This window comes from Mercenaria mercenaria, chromosome 13, assembly GCF_021730395.1.
Source record: "Mercenaria mercenaria strain notata chromosome 13, MADL_Memer_1, whole genome shotgun sequence".
NCBI classification, from domain to species: Eukaryota; Metazoa; Mollusca; class Bivalvia; order Venerida; family Veneridae; genus Mercenaria; species Mercenaria mercenaria.
In genome coordinates, this window is record NC_069373.1 from 79,597,801 (window position 1) to 79,623,904 (window position 26,104).

The window sequence follows — 26,104 nt, forward strand, 5'->3', positions numbered from 1 at the left end:
CAGTTAAAAAAAGAGTCTCTTTTTTCTGCAGATAAATGTACATAGTGATATTTCAAAATGATGGAAGTATACTAATATATGTTGTTTCTACATGATGATGTATTTTGAACAATCTGTTTCTTTGAAACAATCCAGAAAAATGTGGAAAGAAGGAGTATTTCAATCCGAAAGAAGATTTATGTTGCGATGGAAATCCAGTACCAATTATAACTGGTGAAAACACTAAATGTTGCGGCCAAAACGGCTTTAATGAAAAGACTCAAATTTGTTGTAACGGTAAGTGTAAGCTTTCCCCAATATATTTTCAGTCAAAACCCGTTTTTATAGAGGTACATCAAGGTAAATTAAATCACTAAAGTTCAGAATCCAGCGATATCAAAATACGTAATGAGTAAATTTATTCAAACTATTTGAAGAAAGTACATGTGTATGGCATGTCAAACGTTGATAAATCATATTATGTTATTATTATTTCATATTTATTATTGTTATATACTGCCTAGTCACTCGTATTCTAAAATTTGTTATTGTTATTGTATATGTCGTTATTTTTGTTCCATGTTCGATATTCTTATGGTAAAAGTCATTATTGTTATTCTATATTTCGTTATTGTTATTGTATCTTTCATATTGTTATTCAATGTCGTGTCATTCATATTCCAAGTCTTACTGTTATTGTTATTGTATATGTCGTTATATTTATTGTATGTTCAATATTCTTATGGTGAAAGCCAATATTGTTATTTGTATCTTTGATATTGTTATTCAATGTCGTGTCATTCATATTATAAGTATTACAATAACGAATAATGATTTTTTACCATATAAATGTCGAACATACAATAAGAATAACGACGTATACCATAACAACATGAAAATTTAGAATATGAATGACACGACATTGAATAACAATAACAGACCAACAATAATAATATAATCGATTATAAAATTTAGCAACGTTTGACATGCCATACATGTTCTTTAATGCCTGACAATTTTGTAATATGGACTAATTGATATAAAAACTTGTTAAAGTTATCTGAAAGAGGAGGCATTTTATTGATTTACAATAATTTAAAGACTTCTGGTAGGAATTGTGTAATAATGTCTGTCATGTTGGCAAAAATATGTTTTATAATGACCCTAGTAGATCTGAGGTTTAAAATAGGTATGGAAAGTATCAAGAATTAGTATTCTGAATGACATCTATTTTACATGTTGGCTAATTAAACACTAGAAATAGGAACATATATATAATAAAAGGTTCGTTAAAGAAATTACTTGATCTGCAATAATACGTTCGGCTCTCGTTGATTCTTCCAGGTCAGATCAAAATCGGTGCAACTGTCTCGTGGGATACAGGCCTTACAAAATCTACTCGACCCAAATTAAAATTGCACAATAAGGCACTGTTATAACACTATTGTTCTGGCCAAAAGCTCGAAATGTCCGGTTGTCACAAACTTGCCAAGATATGTTCATGTGGGTATAAAAATGCACTGGGCAACGTGTAACCTTTTAGCTAACCTTCATTATACGGATACATTTTTGTAAATGAACAACAATTAAGAATTTGTGACTTTACATTGCGACTGAATTCACAGTAATTGTACGTAAGTTGTAACTACATTAGTCCGTGTGTCACATGTGTTACACTATAAGGAAATCTTTCTAAAGGTATAACAATATAGGTAGGTATCATTTTCACACAATTGTGTTTCAATTGATGTTTTTATAGGTGTTGTCAATGATTTGCGAGGACCGAATACAGTGTGTTGTGGAAAAACCGCCATGGATCCGAAGGCTGAGTTATGCTGTGGACAAAGTCCTGTGAAAAGACCTTCGTTAGCATATGACGAATGTTGCGGAACGCATGCTTATAATCCAAACACAGAGGTTTGCTGCGCAGGTATACTTGTAATAATATCATTATTTATATGGTTTATGTTAAATTTAACGAAGTTTGTTTTATTGTTTAAGGAATACGACAACACAATGTAATTTTACCACTCGCCCTCATTAGTAGTTAAGGGCTTAATCTTAGCCGAGGCATTTTGGGCTTTCATAAAGCGTTTGAGTAAGAGTATATGATCATGCTACTTTGAGACACACAAATCCCGCTACCCTTTCATCTATAACAAAGTCTGAAATCCTTTATCTACTCTTTCACGAACTTTAGAACAAATTTGTTGGAATACCGAATAATCTTTTCTGGATAATTAACCGGTTTAACTTCCGAAGTGAATACATTTTTGCTGCTGTTCGTTCTATGCGGTACTGTTTGTTTTCCTTTATCGTCTCTTTTGCTACCATTGTCTATGGTTTACTCTGTGCATTTTGTATATTCGTTTAGCATAAACATATCCATAATTACACATTTGAGCCGTGCCATGAGAAAACCAACATAGTGGCTTTGCGACCAGCATGGATTCATGTCTCCGCGCAGTCTGGTCAGGATCCATGCTGTTCGCCAACGGATTCTCAAATTATAATAGGCTTTGAAAGCGAACAGCATGGGTCCTGACCAGACTGCGCGGATGCGTAGGCTGGTCTGGATTCGTGCTGGTCGCAAAGCCACTATGTCCGTTTTCTCATGACACGACTCATTTAAAGAGTTTTGATTTGAGTTGACAGCTGTTCTGGTAGGTGGCTTTTTCTGCTGAATGAAATAAATTGCTTTTATATTCGCTATTAGTTTTCGCTTTAAATGTTTATCGGTAATAGTCTTTTAAATTACTTAGATAGGTTCATTCTGCATAGCATCTTACGTAATGTTATCTTTGAAGGCACCGTCTCCAAGGCCTTTGGTGACCCATCAAAAGACACCGATTGCTGTGGTCCTTTCTCATATGACACGCGTTGCTTCATGTGCGCTCCGAGAAATAAGATTAAGCCGTTGTTTGACACGAACTGTCAACTGTGTTGTGATGGATCAATACAAAATCTGACCAGTGACGATAACTGTTGTTGTGGAAAGAAAATCTTTTCTCCTGCGGGAGGAGATATATGTTGTGATAACAAGTTGAGGGCAAGGAAAGGAGAAGAGAAAAAACATAGTTGTTGTGGTAAGTACAGTAGGTGACAATTCGCATCAAGTATTTCATAAGTCATTAATGCATACATATACTTTAAGTTTGATTTGAATTTGCAGCCTCCTAAAATGGAGAGTTTCCGTTCTCCGTAGATAGATGGGTTACAATTATCTCGTCTGTTTAGATTGTAAGCATATTTGTTGTATACTGTGAAATCATACTATTTCGTGCCTAAAAATTGTTTGGGTTTTGTTGGGATATTATGTTCGTGGATTTTGACCTATGTATACATGAAATAAATTTTGGAATAAATGGAAATTTTATTGCTCCTTTCGGATTAAATTTCGTGGATTTTCTCATTCACGAATTTCACGATAATTGTTCTCCGCAAATATTAATAATTTCACAGTACACAGCTTTCGAATAGAACAGAACAGAACATTTTATTTAGGATTTAAACATTACAGTTTCTATCCATAAACAAAATCACTAATATAAATACAAGGTCAAAATATATAGTTATTAATAATAGAGGATGATAAACTGCATCCATATTATATATAACTATTCTCACTTACTTCATTTGTATATTTCTTAATTTTCACGCACTACTAAACATTTTGCATATGTACACAAATTATATATAAATTTTCTGTGATTACATGTCAACATTTCAACGAATTTAAACATACAAGTCTTCTTATATAATATTGCGGTAAAAAAGCCTTTCTTATATCATCTATACTTCCATTTTCACATATCTGATAAATTCGTTCATTTCTTTCTAACCTATTTTGGCCATATCTGCTGAAACCCGCAACCTAGTTACCAAAATTCTATATTAATTATTCTTTATAACATCTAAGTATTGTTCATACACAAAAGTGTTTTAATAGCCTTGTAAACCGTCAATACCGAGCCTTTATTTATACCTTGAAACCATTCTTGTTAAAAATAATCCGTTAACTTTTGTTTAAACACTATATCAAAACTCTTATGATCAACACAATAGGGGTTGTCCCATTCATACCCATAACCGTGTTTATATAATAAGTTTTTAACATTAGTCAACAATTTTTTCTTATTTTTACAACAATTATAATATATACAGGAATAGACAGCTTTCAGAATACAATTGTCTGTTTCTAATACTTTAAACCTATTTATGTACAATGGACACCTTCCAAGCTCCACATACACGACTCGACTAAGGTGCTTGTTGATAATTTAAAGTTTAAAATTTTCTTTAAATTTTTTAGATGTACTCTTTCTATTTCCTTCCATTTCGTATATCCCCATATTTCACATGAATAGTTTGAAATAGATGTAATAAAAAAATCAAACAAGTGACAATATGCTTTTAATGAAAAATCAATCATTCTCAGATCATGCAGAAGTATATTCATGGCCTTTAAAGCTTTCCCAGACAGCATTTGCTGGTTGCTACTGAAACCTCCAAAACAGCTAAATACAACACCCAAGTAATTGAACTCAATCACTACTTCTAACTGATTTCCATACTAATACCAGACTTAATTTCTTGTTAAGTTGCCCCGTTAACGAAAACAAACCATAATCTTTGTTTTCTCTGTATTTACATTTAATCCCCACTTAAAACTTCTTCTAATTTCTCCGGTGTTTCTGCCAGTAGAGCCATATCATCTGCGTACAACAACAAAATAAGAGTTATATCGTTTAATGACAATATATTATTTGCATTACATTGAAAAAAAATCCATATCTTCAATAAATAATGAGTATTGTTACAGTGTTTGATTTGGCATCTTACTTGGTCATACATTGGGCGCACAATTTTTAACATTTTCCCGTTTATACCAAATTTATACAGTTTATACCAAAGTGCATTTCTATATATAGAGAATGAAAACACTTACAAATATGTAGATGAACCCGCATTACAAACGTTTTCTATTATTCGTATAATGTTCAAGAAAATATTGCATCAGCTGTAGAATAGCCCTTCTTAAAACCGAACTGTGCATCTGAAATTATTTCTGTCTCTCCATTCGTACAGTCGTTGATTGATTACTGCGCTAAATAATTTGGCTAATGTACTTTTTACCTCTAAAATTGCCAACATTAATGTCGTCTCCCTTTTTAAACACTGCTACTATAATATCTTCCATCCATTTTATTTTGAAAATTAACGGATCTAAATATTTAAATATGGGATATCAGTATGTCACCAGCTTCTATAAAATACTCGTTTAACATATTGTTATTACCAGGGGATTTAATTATTTCTTTTTAGATAGCACATCCATACTTCCGTTTTTGTTATATCTACATCAAGCTCATAAAATATAGGGTCATGACCACTCAAGTCCCCAGCACAGAATTCTTCCGCATTTTCGTTAACAGTAACATAAGTGTGAAATAGTGAATAGTGAAACAGTGAAATATTGATAAAATTGTTCTACACAAAAGATATCCAAATTTAAGTGCCTATGGACCGTTTTGGATCGGGAGGCTAATGGTTAGGTTACATTAGGGTTGAGGTTTGACATATAGCTGTAAAACAGAAAACGATTATGTATATGATTAGTAAATAACCACTAAAGGTCAACGCTTCGGTAACTGCGAGGCTGAGAATGGTTTCTATCACAACTAGAATTCCTTTAAGCATTTTAAGCAAACAACCATGAAATTTAGTATGGTCGTGGTTGACTCTGCTTATATAGGGCAAAGACATATTAAATCACTGGATAATTAGCGTAACAACCATGCTTTCATTTGTCTGTGTTCAGTTGATTACACCATTTAGTTTACATGAATATTCTCTTTTTCGCTAGTCTTTGGTATTAAGTAACTAAGACAATGAAGGCTGTTTCGAATTGATGAAACCATTTTAAGTTTGTTGTATATGCCTTGAAGTTTTATGTATGAAAAATTTTGATATAAACTCTAATTTGTTAAAGCCGAAATTAATGAGAGACCGTAAAGAGTTAAGAGTTTTTAGACGCCACCCAGTTTGATACCACATATTTCTGTTTTTATCAAGAGGATGTACAAGAAAACGGATATATATTTATAAAGTATAGGGTGCTAGTGCATTCAATTTCATTTCAGTAAAAGAATTGCATTATGCAGTATGGTTGTCAATTTTATGTTATTTATGCAGTCTTATGCTAGAGATTCAGGCAAACAGCGGACAATAGTATTATAGTACTTTTACAAATCAAATAGTACTTTTAGACATGTTTTTGCATAACAAATAATAATTGTAATAGTGCTTTTAACATGCAAGCGGATAAACACAAATATAATGACAATGTGTCAAAGAAACTGCAAACTCATAATTTAAAATTCAGTTCCTTTGCCTACGTTGCCTACTTCTAGTATATTGAAATAACTGCTGTGTGGCGGCCGTAAAAAGTCGCCCCGACTTCATCTCAGTGTTGTTATAATCTCTGGTTCTTCGGGATCATTGATTTCAACTCATTTAGATTTGAAGATTGAATACTGCTTAAGCCGGTGCTAGGGGGCGTGGGCAGTGTTGCATTTTCCATTACTGCTCATGAACAGACTCAATCAAACCGAGTCTGCAATTTTCACTGTTTGCTTTGTTCTCGGTGCTTCCGAGGGATCTACTTTCCAGATTTTATCTCGATGAACAGAAGAAGGTTTTCGAAAGATCTAATTTTGATGTTATATTCTGAAGTTGGATTTATTCAATGAAACTTGATAAAATAACTTTGTAAAAGTGCACATCTAATTGTGATATCAGCAGTATTTCGTTTTAAAAGATTCACACTGTAATTTCAGAATGTGGCAGCGCACTTGTGGATTTGGCATTGGTCATAGATTCATCAGAGAGTGTGGGAGCAGCTAACTGGGAACTTCTGATCGACTTTGTACAATCTGTAATTAGAAATTCTGATGTTGATGACGGAAGTACCCGTATAGCATTGGAAGTATATAGGTATGTGTGTATAGAGCCCGTAGGATTTTAGAACGACAGTGTGCTGTTATAAAATATTCACATAAATAGAGAATAGCACACTGTCTTTTGAGAAAGGGTTTCTCAGATGAGGCTGTTCCTTTCCGGACCATATCTAGCGGAGTCTGAGAAATCTTTTTTTCAAAAGACAGTAACCTGTTATTCTATTTTTCATGCCGTTATTAGCAACTTCTATATGTTTTATTTTCATTGTTTTTGTTTATTTTTTTTTCAGTGCTGTAAGCAGTGTTATCATTGTGAAATTAGTCCGGGAATACAGTAGGCGGGGCTCTTATAATTCAACTATTTAAATAAATTCAATAAGAGAAGACACTCGTGTAATAGCTTCTATTTAAAGGTTTTTCAGTGACATATTGCCAAATAGCAATCCAGATTTGTATATATTCCCATGATATGACATGATAAAGAAGTGACTTTGTTTTGCCTTATAATAAAATCATTCGATTTTGTTGAAATCTTTATGTGTATTTACAATATTTGTTTGTTTGTTTTGGGTTTAACGCCGTTTTTCAACAGTATTTCAGTCATGTAACGGCGGGCAGTTAACCTAACCAGTGTTCCTGGGTTCTGTACCAGTACAAACCTGTTCTCCGCAAGTAACTGCCAACTTCCCCACATGAATTATCAGAGGTGGAGGACCCATGATTTCAGACACAATGTCGTTTATCAAATAGTCACGGAGAACATACGCCCCGCCCGAGGATCGAACTCGCGACCCCGCGATCCGTAGACCAACGCTCTTACCTACTGAGCTAAGCGGGCGGGCTGTGTATTTACAATATATATTTAAATAAGGAATAATTTCAAGACTGCACGTTAGAGATAGGGGCGTTTGTTTGAGTCTTTTTCCGTATGATATGCAGGCTTCGTAAAAGACCAAGAAAAGCTAACAAAGTTTTTAAGATGTTTTTCAATGTTTATCTAACTTTTAGTGGTCAAAACAAATGTAAATTAACTCATTTCAACCGAAATTCATGTCTCTATATACGGTTGTTAAAATGTTACGTTCATTTGCATACATGCTTTTTTCAATCAAATGTGCCAATTCATATCATCCTTTCTCATTAGAAAGACTACTTGTTTTGTTGGGTTTAACGTTGCACTGACACAATTGTGGCACATGGCAACATTCCTGCTTTGAATGGGGGAGGGTGAACACAAGTTCTCATCAAAATATATTTTAGACACAAGCAGACAACTGGATAGGAACAAAGCCAGCTTGAAAGCTTCAACACAAAAAAAGAATTTTACACCCAAGCGAGGTTTTTAAAGGCTCTTGACATTTCTTTGTTGGTATCAAATCAATTCTTGATCTGTGACAGTCTATTTGTATATGATGTATAGTATAACCTTTAAATTAAAGTATTCCTGATTAAAAGTTTTGCAGATATTTATCTTATTAGTATAAACAACATAGAAGCAAACTCGTTGCTAACGTATCATAATCATAATGAACTGCTGGTTTCAGGCACAACGTGAGTATGGAGTTCAAGTTCAGTAATTACGGAATGAGCTCCAGTATGATAGAACATGTGAAGAAAATAAAATACGTGCGAGGAAGTACAAATACGGGCTTAGCTTTAGAAGAAATGAGAGAGAAAATATTTGTTCCCAAAGCTGGAGACAGACCCAATGTTCCTGATATAGCTGTTGTCATTCTTGATGGTAAAATTCAATTATTTATTTTTTATAGTTATATCAATTCTAAGGATTTCAAATGACAGTTCACGTGCAAAGTCAGTAAAAATGTTATCAGTATGGAATGGTTTATTTCTTCCGTTGTTGCCCGAGGATAATCAATACCACTGTAGCTGATTTAACCGTTATGGAAGCTTTACCGGTCAAACAGGGACCCATTGACTGAATGATACATAGAAACATAGAAAATGTTTCACGGGTATGAACATGTGAAATCTGGTGTTTGGATCTGATAAGCAAAAGATAATAGGTAAGGGTAGATTTCATTATTTCCTTTTATTGTCTTTTCTGCGATTCAAACCATTTGTTACTGATTTACCCTCACATCATCAATAAGACTTACGAAAGAATATCCGTGGTTTTATTTAAAAAATAACAGTTTTATGAAATTTATAAATTTCTCTTACATATCTATTATTTTTTGTTTGAAACCATACACCTACATTTTGAAGGTTGTTGAGTCAGCCAGAAAAATATATATGTCTTACACACTTACTGAAACAGTAGGGCTATATTTCATTACACAACAGAATAACACATAAAAATGAGAATAGTATTTCAGTCTTCAGTACCGAAATTGGTTAATGAAAAGAAAGAACTTTATTGATGCATTATTTGTAGGTCTACTATAAAACACTAATGACAGAGAAAACAACCCAGAAAAAATACTAAAATATTTGCCTCGGTTTGTTTCAGGATCGTCAGATGATCCGCGAGAAACTAAAAGGCAGGCAGCACTTGCTAAAGAAGCTGGAATCCATATCTACGCTATTGCTGTTGGCTTGAACATTGACGATGAATTGAAAAGTATTGCCTCAGAACCTTGGGAACAGAACGTATTCACTACCAATAATTTCGAAGAACTGAAGAGCTTGAACAAACAACTGCTTGAAATTGTGAGCGACGTCTGTCCGCGTAAGTTGTTATGACATCAAATTTTATTAAAACCCCGCAAATTTTGGCGGCAACCATTTAGCAATATTTCTCTGCCCAGAGTCCAATCTCCGGTCTTAAAGTTTAGATTCAGGAGAGTGGTTGAGTGGTTTTTGAACGGGTCGTTTCGTTGTTCAGTGTATTTTTTCAATCTTTTTTATATTATATCCTAGCAAAATACAGACTACTTACAAAAAATAAACTTGTCTAAAAGCATTAGGGGTTATTTTTATGAGTCATATAATCATGGAGATTATGAACTGTATTTAGAAGACAGAATTGTCATAATAATATTCTTGTTTCTTTATAAATATTGCCGGTCCAGTCTATAATATTATATTATTATATTTCATGTACAGAGCAACCAACACCAAACAAGTGCAAAGGTAAGTCGTGTTTGTCATTGGAATAAAACATATCTACGATTTCCCCACTGGGAGCATTTTGTAATTTTACTGTATCAGATTCGATAACGAGAAAAGACATCTTACAATATTTTGGCAAGAGACCATATTTCTTTACATCAAGAGATAATGATATGCACGTATAGGTTAGTTATTCTGACATTGTTTCTGTACATTTAAAGAAAAATGCACCGCAATCAATATGCACAGTGGTCCAGTACTAATCATATATTTCGTACATTGCGACTGACACCAGATTAAGAAGACACTAGATTTTTCAAACATGAGTATGCAAATAAAAGATAGATGACCTTTATGTACAATTTAGCAGTTCACGACAGTGATTTCTGTCAATAAGGCACCGTATGTTGAAATTCCGATTGCGAACAAGAGTTGCCTGTAATTTTTCTTTATTTCATTATACATAGAACCATGTGGAAAGAAAATGTACGATCCCAAAACAGAGTTATGTTGCGATGGGGAGCCCCAACTTTTCCATGGTGGATCTGCCGAAAATACAAAATGTTGTGGAACAGAGGCTTATAGCGTACAAGATGAGATGTGTTGTAACGGAAACGTAAGGGAGTTTTGTCTTACAGGCCCTCTATTAGTCAATATTCTTTAAACATCAGGGTAAGAACTCATGGCATGAATTCCTCAAGGTTTGAGTTATGGATTAAGACTAATAATCACTTTAGTTATGTCCGGGTCTGAAATTTATGATTAAAATGGCTAATTTTTATTTTGCTTTGACATTGTAAATTATACACAGATCGTCATGCAAGTTTGCAATGATTTTTCATTCTACAGATGAAAGCATAGATGTGTTTTAAACAAAGATAGGTACACTAAATATTTGCCGATTTGATTCTAAAGTTATAATCCATACTTCAAACGTTGATTGAAACGGGCTCTGAATGATTGATAGAGTAACGCTCCTTGTGATGTATCATTGAAAGATTAAAATGAGTTTCTGCTTCAGCTTTACAGATGAACCTGTTTCTTTTCTTTGTTGAAAAGCACGTGTCGTTTTAAGTATTGTATTTCAAAATGGATCTTAAAATTCTGCATTCATGCCATAAACATTATTGGCAGAACAAATTATATTTTCTTATTTTAACTTGCAGGTTAACGTCAAACCTGGGAACAGAAAAAAAGCCGAGGCAGAATGCTGTGGAGATGCAGCCTATAACCCACGTGATTCCATGTGTTGTAGGGGTAAAGATGTTATCCCGATATCTGGAAAGGGAGCGTCAGACTGTTGCGGAATGTCAACATTTAATCCAATCAAAGTAAAATTTTAGAGGCATAACGTGCCGTTTGTTTAGATATTACCGACATAGTATATAAGTCACTGTGACTTTGAATCGAAATTGTATGCTCTGTTGCCTGATATAAATATTTTGTATTTTTCCTTCTCATAATTCTTAGTGAATCGGAGTGGAGTAGCGTAGTTATATATTCTTTCTTATAATTTAAAGACACTTAGTTTTGTTTCAGCTGAGAATATTTTATCATTATCTTTATCTTTATCAGACTTTTGGAATATTTGCTTAACTGCAGGATTGTATGTAAAATGAAGTCGCTTTGTTAAAAGTCGTTCATTTAAACAATTGTTTTCTTTCAAAGACATGGTAAACAGACTCAAAGCTTCAAATGATTGTTTTAGTGATTAACTCCTTGTTCAAATATTCGTTAATTCTTGGTGCATCTTGAATTTATTTATTACTGTCATATATAATACATAAGCGCTAATGTGATCATTTCTGTGCCTCGCAGTTTAAAAGCCATTGCTTTCTAAAATATAGGAACTATGTTGTGAAGATGTTATCTATGAAAACTTTGGGCCTGACGGTAAAAGTGGGGCATGCTGTAAGCTGGCCGATTCTAATAAAACAGTGAGCTATGACACCAGATGTTATCAATGCAAAAAGGGTGAACTTCAACCTCTGTACGACTGTGCGTTTGAGGTAATACCATACAGTCTGTCACTTTATCTGATACACATTTACAAAAAATTGAAATTAAACAAATGTCTGCTTGATTAGCTTGACAATGAAATGCAATAATAATTGAGCATTTTAAAGCATAAACTCTCAAATAATTCTATTTTATAAATGTGTTACTCACTGTACCATTCACTGTTATTACTTCAGCGTTGTTGTGATGGAGTTATTCAGAAGATCGAATATCAGAACTCGTGTTGTTGTGGTAAAAAGGCATTTAACCTTGATGAATTTACTTGCTGTGATGGAAAACTCAGTAAGCGTAAAAAAGATGACGATCCAGGATGTTGTGGTAAGGAACTTTTTCCTTTGTACGTCTTGTTACCAATATAAGAATTTGTTGAATATTTAAATAAAATTTGAAGTTGATGCATGAAAAAGATCAGTGCATTTGAAAATAAATTTTAAAAGGTGTAAGCTAAAGAAGGGTACGGTCAATAAGATGGTACGGTAAACTTTATAACTTGTAAAGCAAAAGATGGGTGCGATTCATTGTAAACTTGATAAATTTAAAGACGGATGCGACGAAGTTTGAATTGTTCGAATAAAATGAGGAGAACGCTAAATTTTTAAACGTACATATTATAAGAAAGGTGCGATCAGTTTTAAAAATTGTAAATTTAAAGAGAAGAGGTTGCGATCAATTTATGAATTTGAAAATTAAAATGGGGGGTGCGATCAATTTTAAAATGTTCAGATAACAAGAGGGGTGCAATCAGTTTTAAAATGTTCAAATAAAATGAGGATGTGATCAATTTTTAAAATGTTCAAAAAGAGGGTGCGATAGATTTTAAAAGGTGCACATTAAAAGATGGATACGATCAGTGTATTGTTTTTAACATTTAGCTTGCTGGCGGCAAGTGAATCTGCCTTTGCGACCATTGCAGACAAAGATCAACCTACACATCGCTATTTCGTCGCTAAATTTTCAGTGAACATCCCTTTGAATAGTAAGTGGTACTGCCCAAACTGAATGACGGAGCAGTCCTTTTAGAAATTTAGCAGAGTAAAAGTTAAATGAGCATTATTTATTATAGAATGTGCCAGCAGCATCGCAGATATTGTTATCGTTTTGGACTCATCAGAAAGTGTTGGTCTAGAAAACTGGAGGAGAATGGAAATGTTTGTCGAAGATTTAATCTCTGCATCAACTGTACCGGATACACGGTATGATGTGATCTGTACATGAAATTTTGTATTGTAGAACAATTTCTTATGTCGCCTTGGTTTTTTGACTCATTTGATAATCAAATATTTAAAAGTTCCGTATATTTTCCATTGTTTGAAATTATACGCAGAACATTTCGTCAATCTTTAAAAGCAGTTTTCTTTTTATAAATACAAACGTTTAACATGTAAGTACAGTTACATAATGTCTTGCTACATTTACTGTTACATCGTTGTAAGGTTCTAATTTCTCTTTTGGTAACTTTACATTTTACTCGGATTTTTCATAGACCTGGATGTATTCTGAAACCTTAAATTGTAAATTTCGCAAAATTGATCTCAGTTTGGGTAATTTTACATTTTTCTCTGACATAATCAGACACTTCCTGTTAAAAATCTCAAATGCTAATCGAAAGCTGTTTGAAACATTACTGAAACGTATCAATTTTACCTTTATATTTTACACAGACATTATCGTAGATTCCCTGTTTGTATTCTAAAAACTGTAAATCGAAATATGTCCAAAACTTTACTAAAATGGATTAATTGCACTTTGAGTATTCAAACATTTGATTCGAATTTTATCATAGGCGCTCTGTAGTCTAAAACTTTAAATTGAAACATGCCCGAAACATTGCTGGAAGGGATTGATTTCTCTTTGAGTAACTTTATTTTATACTTTGACTTTACCATAGGCTCTCAAACTTTAAAAATCAAAAGTTTCAAATAAGTTCAATATCAATATTGAATTAAAAGTTTTAAAGTTTGAAAAGAAATCTGGTTAAAATGTTAGTTAAATATTTAATTACTGCGACATCATAATAGTGCCTTTTTACACCAAGTGGGAACTGACAGGCACTTGCAGACGAAGCTCTTCTCTGACTGGCCAGTTAAAATTTCTGATATCATGTTCAAATTAGAAATAATCAGTAATAAGTAGCTCTCATATACCCCGTACCAAGTCTACTATTTATATCATTTCATAAATATTTTCTATTTAGAATTATTATGTTGTCATATAAACACGTGAAATCAATATGATGTAATACTAACAGACGTTTCGACGCACTGCTATCTTCGATTCGTAATTATTCTCTCTTCAGATTTGGTCTGTTGACATATAAACATAATACGTCAATAGAATTCCACATGAACAGATATTTTGACGTACCTTCTCTCTTGGAAGCGGTTGACAATTTACCATACGTAAGAGGTATGTAAAATGTAACAAAATATAAGAAGTTTGTGAAACATTTGTTTATCATTTAGAGCACATAGGTATGTAATTCATCACACGAGAGATAATTATTGCAATTGTAAGGCATTACAGTGTATTTTGTTTCTTTAATGTTCGTTATGGATTTTTAACTTAATTAAACAACACCTTTCCCGGGATTTTAATTGGGGTATGTCCATGAAATCACTTTGACATTAGACAGCAGTAGAAACCGAATGTTTGGTAATAATATACTATTGATCTGCAACTCCGTTCTGTTGAATACATACACGAAAAGTAAGCTTAATGTTTTGAATCACAATTATGTTACTAAATCTGATGCCAAGAAATAACACCATGTTCCTTCGTACCAAATACACTTCAATTATGATTGTTTATACGAACGCATGAAAGATTTCTTTAACTTCATTTTCCTTAAATATATACAAAATATCAACTAAAAATAACGATTGCTTGACATGACATGCAACGTTAACATCGTAAAACATACTAACTTAACTAATGTACAATATAATTACGATTTATCTCACTTCTACAATATTCTTTTCTTTTCACAGGATTTCAAAAAGTCAAGAAAAAAGTTTACAGTTTTTGTTTCAAAATTGAAAAATAAACGGAGAAACAGGGTACAGACAACTAAGTAAAAAAGACAAATATCCCTTACATAACATCGCTCTGCTTCTTCTGCTTCTTTGGCTGGAGACGGTAAAGGGGTACATTTGTTCTACATTACACGAGATGAAAAGCAGAATGATGTTCTGTAAGGGATATTTTGTCTTTTTTTACAAGGTTAAGAAATGTAGTGAAAAAATAAAGAATCCTCGCCTAAGAAGATTTTCTATAAAATTTCTTTATCAGATCCTATTCTTAGGAATTCCTTTTCATCTGCCGATATTCTCCTGAAATTTCATCAAATAAAACCTAGTCAACCATTTCTTTTTCTCTCTCGAATGATCAAATCTTTCTTTATATTTTGACGGAGTATGAATCAGTTGTTTCTTTGTCGTATTCTTAGTAATAGGACAAGCATTAAAATGTCTCTTATGTTTGATTGGCGTTGTGACAGTTTTTTGAGGTGAATGAAATTATTGTCTATTAGTTGTTATATCACTGCTTTCTGTTTGTCTTTTGTTAGATATTTGTATTCTGTTTCTCCGTCTATTTTTCAATGTTGAAACAAAAAATCTAAACATTTTTCTTGACATTTTAAAATCCTGTGGTAAACCTCAGAAAAGAAAAGGATATTGTAGAAGAAGAGATAAATAAGCCTACTTGTAAAAAGTCCTAACTAATATTACACAGCTGCTCAATGTCATTTTGTTATGGTATGCTACGTATTAGTAATTGTATTGTAGTTTAGTCAAGTTGGTATTTTATACGAGATAAAAGTTGCATATGCTCAGCAATTAATTAAACAATCGTTATTGACAGTTGATATTTTGTATATATTTAGGGAAAATAAAGTTGAAGTGCAAATCAATAATATATTATAGCTAAACATATAGTTTCTATTGCTGTCTAATGTCAAAGTGATTTCATGGACATACCCAAATCAAAGTCCCGGGAAAAATGTTGTTTCGTGAAATAAGAAGTCCATAACGAACATTAAAGAAACAAGATACACCGTAATGCGTTACAATTGTACCCACCGCACACTACGTTGAAATTACTTTTTGGTCGATTGTTTTTATATGGCTGCAATAAAACTTCACCGATATTACTGAGAAATAGTTTTTGCTTGACAGTGTCATACTTACGATTTGATGCAAACGTGCTCAGGGGTCGCTTTGTGCAAGATTTTACCATTTGTGAATGAATTTCAACAAAAACGGCAGTTCCTCGGCAAACTGTACAAATGTGTTTACATTAATGACAATTAATTGCACTGAATAAATGTTTGTGGCTGGAAGAGTACACGTGTAGACTCCTGTCTCACTGGTTGTTTTCATTCAAACGTGAAAAGATATGGGGAAACTCATTACAAAAACTTACCGTAATGTAGTCAGCCGGTCATATACATCCACCGCTTCTGCGAAAGCTATGGCCAGTGTGAGGTCATGCTTTCTGTTATTAGGAAATCAAGAAAAGTATCATTCCAATACAGTTACATCTCTTTAGTGCTATGGTTGTTCTAATGTTATATGGTTTGGATGTTTAAGGAGTAGAAGATGTTAGTATTTTGGATATATTTCAGTTAAGAATACATTTTTGAGAGTACTTCAAATTGTATGATTTATGGTGTTTTAGGAGTTTTACCACTTCAAAAGTTCTTAAAGTTTGGGGTAAACTAGTGAGTTCTAAAGAAGACAAAATCTGTAATCTGTTGTTTAGTACATCATATCTACTTTCAACACTGTGTAACATTAAATCAAATCGGATAGACTATGTATGTAATAGTTTAAATAGTCTTGGTTTATCTTATTATTGGTAGAATCAAGGTGTCGCTTCTGTAAGTAGATACGTTTAAGTGTATTGTTAACAATAGTTTAAACGATCAGTCTGTACAAATTTGACGTAGTGTTGTTGAAAACTCTAGTAAATGTCTAAACTATGGAATACATAAACACGACAATGCATTTGAAAATTACTCCAGAAATATTCCTACTGATCTTACCATAGTACTTTTTAATTTAGATGCACCAACAATAAGTTACCTATTGAAAAAAGGCAGGTTTATTTATATTACCAATGAATTCAGGCACTGTCAGCTTTGTAAGTCAAACTTTTGGGTGATGAATTCAATTATTTATTTAATTCGGATAAGTTCTATTTTCATCACCCAAATTCTATCAAATTTTACTATGCATATGAATAGTGATAGTAAGGATACGCTGTTAATGCTTTCAGTTCTTTGTTGTTGCTTTTTTTTTGCAAAAATAAACATAATGTTAGCATGCCTGTTGTATGTTTAATTCTCATTCATCACATGTATTTTCTGATTCTCCACATGTTAGATGCATTGCAGTATAGGCTATGCATTCACGAAGGACGTAGGCCTGAGTGATATATTGTTTCGCATAAGAGCGAAAAACGTATGCCGGATCAAGGCTTTATTCTATGTTTTACGGATAAATGACGTTACGCCATCACTGTCGGTAATTCAAGCGTGCAGAACTTCCTTAATAAACTCGTCATTCACAGTTGACCTGTTCTGCAAAGTGTATGACGTCATACCAATATTTCTTTCAGGAAGTACAAATACTGGTTTAGCTCTACAGGTGGCCAGGGAGCAGATGTTGATACCAATGAATGGGGACCGGCCTAGTGCACCAGACTTTATTTTGTTAATAACAGACGGACAGTCTGATGAACCTCTGTACACAAAAGAACAAGCTGACCTCGTCAAGGAACAAGGTAACGTTAGTTTTAAGAATGTCTCGGATATTTATTATGAATATGATATACTGGAATGTTCATGCCGTAAACATTAAATCTTTAAGATAATATGATTATCGTCCGAAGAATGCGGAATGTCACACAATAATAAGTATTCGCACAGAATTTACTGAATGCCTCATTACTGATTTGTTACCTAAAGTCATGCATTAGACATGAGATTTCTTTAAAATGTTCATACTTATCGGTTAAAATTTTTTATTGACCACTGTCTTGGTCTTTGAATTTATCGGTATGTTCTACATGTGACTTCTCAAAAACGACGATGATAGTAAAACAATGATATAAAATCAAATCATTTCGATGCTTTTTTCGGCTTTTAACACTTTCATAAATTACACAAATTTTGTGTTTAAATAAACTATAAGAAGAAGTCCATAATTTTAGGTATGAAATTTGGATCTTATATACTTTTAACGAATAAATTAAAATTATTGTACAATTCTATTCAACAGGTATCCAGATTATTGCTCTTGGTGTTGGTCTAAAGGATGTTAAGGAACTGAGAGCTGTTGCGAGTCCACCCGCTGACGTTAATGCCATCTCATTGAAAAACTTTGACGAACTTGAGGTCGTGAAACAGAGAATATTCAACGATCTTGCAAAGAGTGTTTGCCCACGTATGTTATTTTCTGATTCATTATACATCAAACACATAAATAAAATACATAAATGAGCCGCGACATGAGAAAACCAACATAGTGGCTTTGCGACAAGCATGGATCAAGACCAGCCTGTGCATCCGCTCAATATGATCAGAATCCATGCTGTTCGCTTTCATAGCCTATTGTAATTAGAGAAACCGTTAGCGAACAGCATGGATCCTGACCAGACTGCGCGGATGCGCAGGCTGGTCTGGATCCATGCTGGTCGCAAAGTCACTATGTTGGTTTTCTCATGGCGCGGCTCAAATACTTCTTCGTACACGTGAGTACGTTCTAAGTTTCAGTGTTTAATTCTTCTCTCAGTATGTTGTGGTAATAGTTCTTAAAACGCATATTATTCGATGTTCATACATATACCTTCTGAGGAAATCATAGCGTGAAGTTAATAAACATTTCTCATTATTATTTGCAAATTTTAAAAGAATATTAGTTAATATAATTATATTTTTGTGCAAGTGTATTTCTACTTTTGCAGAGAGACCGAAAGAACGTTGTGGCCGTACGTAATTATTTCATCATCTATAATAATATTTTTCCGGTCGGTTTTACTAATTTAATGCCAACCATTTGAGGTCATAAATAGAAATACATCTACTTTTCTCTTTCACACTACTTCAAAAATCTGTTCATACAAAGCGCGGTTTTACTATTATAGATATATATTTAAAGGTAGAAACATATTATTATCTTATTATAAAATCCTTATGAACGTTATGAAAATTTATGATCAGTTTAAAAGTTCAATGTTATAACTAACTTTATCGTATAATTTTATTTAAAAGATGTACTTTACTCAAACGTGCACACTAGATAGATAGTTATTGCTATATTCGTGTATGTCTTTGCTTACATCTTAATCAGTGCCATGCGGAGACACTGTGTATGACCCTCTTACTCAAGTGTGTTGTAATGAACGTCCCCAGCCTATACAGGGTGGATCAGCAGAGAATACAAAATGTTGTGACCAGCAGAGTTATAATGTAAAAACAGAAATGTGTTGTGGCAAGACGACAGTGTATAACATAAAAACCGAAATGTGTTGTAACAAAAAGGTATGATACATCTAACAATACCCTAACAACAACTGCAAAGAAATACGTCGAATTCCGAAGACTTGTAATAATGGCGGCGTACTTTGAATGCAGTTTTTCCTGTTGGACTTATATCTTTTTTATATCAGAGGAAATTAAACGTCAAACCACAGAAAGCATTGAATGTACAAAAAACACCATACATAGGCCAGTATAATCTGTGTTTACATTTTAAAGTATAATGGAATATTATTTCATCTTAAAGTTATTTGTATGATACACTGCAATACAAAGATGATATTGAATATAATTCGCATAACACCATGTTCAGATATTACTGGTTGTCTTATTGTCAAGGTGCTAGAGAACACAAAAGTTTAAAACTTGCCAATCTCACCTGCGTGGCATCCGACACTTTTGCTTGTTTTTGCTATTCGTTGGCTTAACGTCACACCGATACAACTTTATCATATGGCAGCATTATAGCATTTGATAGTAGAGAAGACCCCAGCCGCCCCTCCGGGCGTCTTTCACGTATGTAGAACCTGAACCATCGACTTCCAATAAGCAGACTGGATGGCTTCCTCACATGTAGTAATATAACCCCACAAACGAAGTTTCAGACCCATAGCGATGATAGGCAAATAACTTAAAGTCAACGACCTTTACCACCCTGTAACTGAAGCCCTCTGCACATCTTCAAACTACAATGAAGTAGGAAATTATGTCAAGTTCATTTTCAAATAACAATTTCCTTAATTTGTCCTGTTTAAAGGTCAATGAGAAACCACCTGGCAAGAATCCAGAATGTTGTGATGATGAAGCATACAATCCGGATGAAGCCATCTGTTGCTATGGTAACTCTGTCATCGAAAAGTCAAGCAAGGATGCTACTGAATGCTGTGGAATGGCCACATATGATCCTGTTAAGGTAAAAGTCCAGTTTTTGTAAATGGAGACTTCAGTATTTCACAGTTTTGATCTAACAAACACATGGCTGTGTCACTGATTAGTTTCGCCTAAAACTTGTATACATATTTTTTTCTATTTCACCAAGACTCACCAGCGAAAAATGGCGTATCAACTATTACAGATTATCTAGGAACAGCTAATTGCACTAATTACTAACGAGTTCGTTTTCCTTATTCAAACATAATTCAAACGTTAGTATATTTAACAAACAGGAATTGTGTTGTGATGACGCTATTTACATGAATTACGGTGATGAAGGGGAAAGTGGAGCATGCTGCACAATGAGGAAAACAAACGTCACCGTTAGCTATGATATACGCTGTTATGAGTGTGTAAATGGAGAACTCGTGCCATTATATGATTGTGCCTATCAGGTATTCACAGTGTTCTTCCTAGCAATATTTTGGTATTTATACATTTACAAAGCATCTGTTACGTAATTACTTTCCATTTTTTTTACCAGTAATGTAAAGTTATAAAATCTATGAGGAGCGTACAAAGCAACCAAGCATAAAAATACTTAAAACAATTTCCTGTTTGAAAACTAGACAACGAATTATGTACATTATATAAACATGTAGAATCTAAATATTCTGTGGAAATCTTTTTTAGGCAGTAATCTGTAGGGTATAACATTAAACTTGCAAATTAAAACACCACCATTCTATTGATTACTAGCTGTCTGGTGGATAAAAATCCACATAGTCTTATTATTATGCTTTCATGCTTATATCTTCCAAATTAAACTATTCCATTACAGCTCTGTTGATGACTTTAAAAATTAATAACATCCATTCTCTGATTTGGAAAACTTTTTCTGCGTTATTATTTTCTATGTTCAGTACTAATTTTACAGCGTTGTTGTGATGGCGTCATCCAAGAAATTTATGGCGATACATCTTGCTGCTGTGGAAAGATAGCGTTTGATCCTACTACCCAGATTTGCTGCAATAAGAAAATCAGGAACAGAAAGCCTGAAGATGATAAGAGATGTTGTGGTAAATCATTTGTTAACGTTAATGTCATTTGCAAAAGTATTTGTAGATAAGCCTGAAAATCTGATATTGAGATGGAAATTGCGTTTACCTTGTACCTTGTATTGCCAAAATGGCAAATAATTTGCACTATTCAGCCATATTCAGTTTCACCTATATACATGTAATAAAATTTGTGTCTAGCGCCCTTCAAACATTCAAATCATTTTACGTTGGCTTGAACATCAAGTACGAACAGTAACGAGATTTGTTTTCAGTGAAGGCGTTTTCCCAGACAGTTATATTTAGTTTAGTAATGCTATAAACTGTATGCATTTAAAATTATATTATTCCTTTAATGTACAAAGTTTGGATGGCTCGATGGACTCGTAGTAGCCCGCTCGTCAGTCTATCCAGAGGACAGAGTTTCGAACCCCGATTCAGGCATTAGAACTTCCGCTGATGATCTTGAGTGTTTCCCACCCAAGAAAGGAGCCAGTACGGGGTTTTCCCAAGAAAGAGGTCTTTGTTTGTAAGGGTGATATACCCCGAGCCGTGGAAAAATAAGCTTTTGATAGTTTTTGCTTAATTACTTGGATATGCTTGTATGTAAAGTCTCTCTCTTCCTTTCTCTACCCGTTGTTGTGTCTCTGTTTTGAGGGCTTTGTCTCGCTGTGTGCCTTTGGTCAGATCGCTTAGTGTAGCACTTGTTTCTGACAAATTCTGCACCCTTGGGTGGCTGCGTTTGTCTGTCTAGGTATGTATGTAAAGCAATTATGAACATGCCACGGATTGTGGGGATAAGTTTGATTGTACTTAATGTGTTGTAGAATGTACTGGGAGCATTGTTGATATTGTGATTGTATTGAATTCGTTGTAGAATGTACTAGAAGCATTGTTGATAGTTTGATTGTACTTAATGTGTTGTAGAATGTAATGGAAGCATTGTTGATATTATGACTGTATTGAATTCGTTGCAGAATGTGCAGGCAAAATTGTCGATATTGTGATTGTATTGGATTCGTCAGAAAGTGTTGGGGAAGACAACTGGAGACGTATGGAAACTTTTGTTGAATCACTTATTGGAAGCTCAAAATTTCCGGACGTGAGGTTAGTTATGGTGTATATGTATTTAATGTATTGGTGTCAGGTAATTTTACTTTCTACTGGTTTTACCTAGGGTAATTGTTATTACCCTGCTCTAATAGCGTCCTTCTGAAAGCAATAATATAATTCCAATTCCAATATAGTTTTACAAGAAAGACATTTTTAATATCACATTTGCTACGATTCTACGATACTAGCTAAATATCATACATTGTGATATTTACCTTGCAGGTTTTGACTATTAGCATATAAACACAACACAAAATGATTCTAATCTTGAAGCGTTTGAACACAACACAAAGTGGTACTTATCATCTGGTTTGGAATATAACCACAAAGTTATATTTATCTTGCAAGTTTGGAATGTTAACTTATAAACACTACACATAGATATATTTTCTTTGCAGGTTTGGATTGTTAACATACAGACACAACGCGTCAATAGAATTCAATTTGAATAAGTTCTTTGACAAAACATCCCTTTTAGACGCAGTTGACAAACTCCCCTACATTCGAGGTAAAACCATCTTTTTTGTTGGTTAAAGACATTGTCACTATTATGTACTGTGTTAAGTTGGTTTTAGATGATAAAATAATACAGGCATATTTTGCAAAATTACTAAGAATTATCCGATATATGCGGAGGAAAAATTCGTCTACATGTTTTTCACGAGGACTTGCCGTTTTTGTTGTGTTTTTCTTACTGAAGAAGTCGGAAGTACTTCAGGACTTTATTATTATCATCCTGTCACATCCATTATAAGGCGTAAGTGCATACTTGTGGCAATAGCATGACTTTACTTGACTCAAAGATTTGAACAAGACATAACAGTTTACTTCAAGACAAGCAGGAACATCATATCACAGTCATACGAGATACAGCATACATCTGATATAGTTATGGGAATTTTAAAAGCAGCGTTTTGTTTTCAGAAAAATAAAAATAAATACTTCTTTATCTATCATTTTATGCGACAAACATCATTTATAAGGTGAAAAACCCGTATTTGATAAAGTGTTAATTGACATTTCGGCTGTGGGTTTTGTGTTAGAAAGCAATTAACAGTTAAGTTTTACATTTATCATTGTATAGGAAGCACAAACACAGGTTTAGCCCTTCAGGTGATGAGACAGAAGATGTTCACAACACAAGCTGGTGACAGACCAACAGCTCCTAACTTCGCTTTGGTCATTACTGATGGCCAGTCTGATAATCCTGCTGATACAAAGAAACAAGCAGATCTCGTCAAAAATCAAGGTAAGGTAGAACATGGTGTAAAACGTACTAGATTAGATTTTGTACAAAAAATAAGAAAACGCATAGATAACATAAAAAATGTTAAGTTGTACAGACACATTACTCACGCTGTTCTGTAAATTTGTGAAATAAGCATCTTTTGTGTCAGGTGTATATGACATATTTATCGTGTACGAAGATCTATGTACAGGTTGGCACTTGGATAAAACCATTTGAAAGCAAGCTAGTTGGCTTTATTGTCACCCAGTGGAAGGTTTGAACCTAGAGCTATGGTTGTCAAGTAAGTGTGACATAAAGTAATGAAGTCAGACGACTTGTATTTCATTTTTCATTCTCCTTCTGCTTTGCCAAAGATACGATTTCGCAAAAGTAAGCCATTATCTAAGGTTGCTTATCGTTTAACTTTGTTATCATTGAGGTACAAAACATAAACGGCTTGACGCGTATGGTTATTTGATATTCATAATAGAAACAATATGATCTGTATCGATAACAAAACAAAACAAAATGTTTTATTACTTTGCTTCACCAGCTTTTATCTATCCCTTATTACAGGCATATTGCACAATTCTTCATATATCCAATTATTTCAAACACATTAAAAGACGGTGTCAAATTCAGACCAGTAATGATTTTACTGACTCAAGTCTGCCGCAATTCTGATGAAAAATAAAATCTGTAAAAAGATCATTTGGAGGCATAGAATGCAGCCAAGCAGAATAATAACAGACTCGGTTTGATTCAGTCTGTTCATGAGAGGTAATGAAATGTGCAACACCTCTCACACCCCTAGTCATATGATATTTAACACACTGTATTTGATTACAATTTTTAAAATGTTCATCCGTCAACAATCCGTCGCAAACCATTCAGCTTCATTTTTAGCTTCTTTACCTTAATATTTGCATGTGCGCATGTCCAACCGGAAGCTATTGTGATGATTCACGGCAACGTTTACGACAAACTAAATGTGTTTGTATATCTATTCGTCTGAAAACAAATCATGACCCTGTCTCCGATCTGATTCTTCATGGTATACTCATGCAGAAATAATGAATAAATTGCCGCAGAAACGCTTCAAAACATTGTTGCCTTTTATTTTGAAAGTGCGTTATTATGTGCATTTTCTTTATATGAACTATTTTAAAATAGCCTTTATTTGCTTAAATATTTTTATGAGTCTTTGGCTCTGAATAAGATCAATATTTTGCTTCTTTTATGTAGTTATATTGAAATGTAAAATTTATTTAAATCGATGCAAATAACACGAAAATATTACTTACGTTAGAAATAAGATGGTCTAAAGCTACTTTAACAAGAAAGATAATTTTATTTGATATTTTATAAGACATTACGATAAAAAGCAAGATAAAAGCTATTTAAACATCTCATCGCTGTTACCATGGTTACTTTGAACGTTAAGAAAAATTGGGTACGACGTAAAGTACTTAATATTTTGCTAATAATATTTCCAAAATAATGTTAAAAATAATGTTGGTAATAAACAGAATGGCACTGAAGACGTCGAAAGACCTGTTTTCATACATAATTGTTTACAAATGAGAGAAAATGCGTTACCATAGAAACACGAGGCCTGTGACATATACACTTTAAGCTTATATTAGAAAGCTAACGCGTATACTAGTAAAATTATCAATTATGCAGACTTCTAAGGATAACATTGAAACCAAAATACACTGAAAAGTGTTAAAATAACCGTATTTTTCTTCTTTCAATATAAAATACCTTTAGGGGGCCATGTACTTTAAACCAGGATAAAAATATACTTGAAGCGACAGAGATAAACGAAATTGAGATTGTGGTAGTTAAAACATTAACTTAAACGAAATACAAAATATAGCAATATTTACTGAAAACAAATCATGAACCTGTCTCCGATCTGATACTCCATGGTTTAATAATGCAAAAATAATGAATAAATTGCCGCAGAAACGCTTCAAAACATTGTTGCCTTAAAATGACGTCATTGTCGTCATGACGTTACGTGTCAGTTACCGCGCAAAATTAATAGCTTTTATTTTGAAAGTAAGTAGTTCTGTGCATTTTCTTTATATGAACTATTTTCAAACAGCCATTACTTGCTTAAATATTTTTATGAGTCTTCCGTTTTGAATAATAATCAATATTTTGCTTCTTTTATGGTGTTATATTGAAATGTTATACGGAATGTAAGAAAATAGATGATGGTTACTGATGTTATTTGGGATATAGCTAGGTGAAA

The 26,104-nt window shown here is 33.4% G+C and overlaps 1 protein-coding gene across 1 annotated transcript in view; it reads left to right on the top strand.

Moving 5' to 3' along the window:
• The window catches only part of LOC123529337 (uncharacterized), a 64,860-nt gene that overhangs the window by 23,769 nt on the left and 14,987 nt on the right, over window positions 1-26,104 (top strand). Inside the window, exons 10-32 of the mRNA XM_045309641.2 lie at window positions 136-276; window positions 1,739-1,909; window positions 2,787-3,065; window positions 6,819-6,975; window positions 8,483-8,679; window positions 9,409-9,627; window positions 10,005-10,031; window positions 10,478-10,626; window positions 11,177-11,341; window positions 11,858-12,019; window positions 12,206-12,347; window positions 13,093-13,222; window positions 14,326-14,435; window positions 17,649-17,813; window positions 18,311-18,475; window positions 18,996-19,019; window positions 19,382-19,572; window positions 20,327-20,482; window positions 20,736-20,897; window positions 21,380-21,521; window positions 22,478-22,607; window positions 23,012-23,121; window positions 23,698-23,862. Coding sequence (XP_045165576.2) covers window positions 136-276; window positions 1,739-1,909; window positions 2,787-3,065; window positions 6,819-6,975; window positions 8,483-8,679; window positions 9,409-9,627; window positions 10,005-10,031; window positions 10,478-10,626; window positions 11,177-11,341; window positions 11,858-12,019; window positions 12,206-12,347; window positions 13,093-13,222; window positions 14,326-14,435; window positions 17,649-17,813; window positions 18,311-18,475; window positions 18,996-19,019; window positions 19,382-19,572; window positions 20,327-20,482; window positions 20,736-20,897; window positions 21,380-21,521; window positions 22,478-22,607; window positions 23,012-23,121; window positions 23,698-23,862 — 3,459 coding nt within the window. The remainder of the gene's footprint in view (window positions 1-135; window positions 277-1,738; window positions 1,910-2,786; window positions 3,066-6,818; window positions 6,976-8,482; window positions 8,680-9,408; window positions 9,628-10,004; window positions 10,032-10,477; window positions 10,627-11,176; window positions 11,342-11,857; window positions 12,020-12,205; window positions 12,348-13,092; window positions 13,223-14,325; window positions 14,436-17,648; window positions 17,814-18,310; window positions 18,476-18,995; window positions 19,020-19,381; window positions 19,573-20,326; window positions 20,483-20,735; window positions 20,898-21,379; window positions 21,522-22,477; window positions 22,608-23,011; window positions 23,122-23,697; window positions 23,863-26,104) is intronic.